A 2549-nucleotide genomic window follows, 5' to 3' on the forward strand; every position below is an offset into this window, starting at 1 on the left:
GCCATTGAAGCACTTGAACGTCAATCTTCCTTGTCAGATAGGATGCTCGAGAAGGTGGCGATGCGACTAGAGGACCAAGACTCGGACGTCAGACGGGCGGCCATTGAAGCACTTGAACGTCAATCCTCCTTGTCAGATGAGATACTCGAGAAGATGGCGATGCGACTGGAGGACCAAGACTCGGACGTCAGACAGGCAGCCATTGAAGCACTTCAACATCAATCCTCCTTGCCAGATGAGATACTCGAGAAGGTGGCGGTGCGACTAGAGCACCGAGACTCGGACGTCAGACAGGCAGCCATTGAAGCACTTGAACGTCAGTCCTCCTTGCCAGATAAGATCCTTCTCAACCGCTTATATATGGGATTACTCTACAAGAATTGGCTACAGCGCAGTTTTGATGTACAGGTAAATGGGTGCCTCGTTGGTCGTACCTTCTGTCTCAGTACCCCTGAAGGCGTGAAAAATTTTTCTTTTACAAGCGAGGATGGGCCAGATCGGTTTAGAGACATAATTATGGAAGTGCGAAACACCTTTCCTATTCCTAAGGAGAGAAATATAGATAGTACGGCAACATAGTGTTAAAGATCGCATGTCTCTGTAGTTTCCTAACACTAGGAAAGATATCAGAGGTTGCTGGGTGGCTTGTATTGCTAATTATTTTCTTAGGAAACTGGGAGGGCTTGCAACGGCGGCACATTTGATTACAGAGGAAAGCTATGGAAGACAGACAAATACACAGACAAAGGAAAATCACACTATAGTCTAGTCACCTAGAGGTTGTCATTTAGGAAGTCTTCTACTACGTTCGTGGTACGTTGCTTCTACATAGATAAGTCCTCGTTGCGGTATAGGTCGAAGCCATGACGGGAGGACTCCTCCCCCGTAATCCCGGGGGGAGCGTGTAACAACAATACTAACAAAGGGTGTGAGGAGAGGGATCATAAATTGTTGCGAGTACACAAGGTAGGGTATGGAATGGCAATGTACTGAAACCTGTCTATCTATCTAAGGGTTCGAAGGCTCTTCTTATACCTTCGATCCTTTCATCTTCGTACCTCCTTTCGACGTCCAGCCCCCATCCTGCCACCTTTACGATGGCTGGGAATTCGTGGCATGATATTTGGGTGTTACAGAGCGGGACCGTCGCGATATACAGATCCGACGAGGGTTGCTCTAGGGATCCTGAGCCTCATACGCGCATCAAGAGTTCTTTTATAGACGCTGGGGGCATTAGAGACGGTCTCTAACGTACGCCATAAAGGGAAGATTCCCGTCTAGACAGCGCCATCCCGCCAATATCTTTGCGAGTAGCCGTAGATTGTTCTGGGGGGTTGAAGATGTGAAACAATCACTGGTCGTACATTGATTGTTGTTAAAGTGCTCTGATTTCTATCATACTGAGGTCCTGCCTCGCACAGATATAGGGAATGATTGGCACAGCCTTTCGGCGTCTCCGCGTCCAGCTCATAGGTGAGATCCTTGTCCAGCTAAGTATTCCAGTATCACAGTTGAACATGTTGCTATATACTTGTCAGGGTGGGGACGTACGAGGGAACGAGAGTGGAGATCCGATAATAATATTACTATCCAATGCACTATAAAGTACAAGACGAGAGACGAAGAACATGAAAGCAGTGCAAAGCTATCCTAGATACTTATAGCCAGCGGTACAGTGGGCCTGCCAAAGCCGTTCGAGGGACTTCCAGGTTGTGCCATGACAGAGACGTTAGGAACGCAAAAAGTAGATAGAGGACAGAGCATTCAATACATCTCGAGTTGCACCCGGTTTGACACACTGTCCCCGGCCCTACCTGGCCACATGGTCCACGGATTGGATCCGATGGCGGCGGCCTTTCATCGAATCTAATCTACGAACCGTCTCGAGTGCGATCATTAGAGCTTGTCTGAGGTGGTCCACAGACTGGATCCGATGCTGTCAAACTTTGAATGTCAAGAGAATATGAATTGAATGCTCTGTTGTTGAACAGTTGAACGGTAGCAAATGCCCTTTTCCTAGTAAAGGGGCACTTGTTATTGTCCAACCGTTCAACAGATGCGTGGGTCATGTCGATATCGAGGATGTCGACCTCTATCGAGTAGGGTGTCCCCGGCTAGATGGTCCACGGATTGGATCCGATGGCGATGGTCTTTCGTCGGATCCAATTCGTGGACCATCTCGAGTGTGATCAGTAGGGCTTGTATGGGTAGTCTTTCATCAGATCCGATCCATGGATCATCTCTGTCACGCGACACGCTAGTCCTAGTTGGGACTAGCACACTCCTGCACCCCACACAACCCTCAGGACAACAAGACACGGATAGACCCATAACAATGACTACTTCAGTCAGCCTTTGCCATTGCGGTATTCCCTTTCCCAGATATAAAATTTTCGATATCGAGGCCCGTTCGTTAACGCTCCGTTAAGAGCCATTTCGAGTGTGATCAGTGAGAGCTCGTGTAGGTGGTCCATAGACTGGATCCGATGAAATACCACGACCCATCGGATCCAATCCATGGACCACGTCGACATCGAGGCTCGTCCGTT

The 2549-nt window shown here is 48.6% G+C and overlaps 1 protein-coding gene across 1 annotated transcript in view; it reads left to right on the forward strand.

Annotated features, from left to right (window-relative positions):
• Z518_06614 (uncharacterized protein) overlaps positions 1-579 on the forward strand; it is a gene marked incomplete at both ends in the record, with an annotated part of 5547 nt that extends 4968 nt beyond the window's left edge. The window contains one exon of the mRNA XM_013414746.1: positions 42-579. Coding sequence (XP_013270200.1) covers positions 42-579 — 538 coding nt within the window. The remainder of the gene's footprint in view (positions 1-41) is intronic.
• Between the last annotated feature and the right edge of the window lie 1970 nt (positions 580-2549).

Source organism: Rhinocladiella mackenziei (assembly GCF_000835555.1).
Source record: "Rhinocladiella mackenziei CBS 650.93 unplaced genomic scaffold supercont1.5, whole genome shotgun sequence".
NCBI classification, from domain to species: domain Eukaryota; kingdom Fungi; phylum Ascomycota; class Eurotiomycetes; order Chaetothyriales; family Herpotrichiellaceae; genus Rhinocladiella; species Rhinocladiella mackenziei.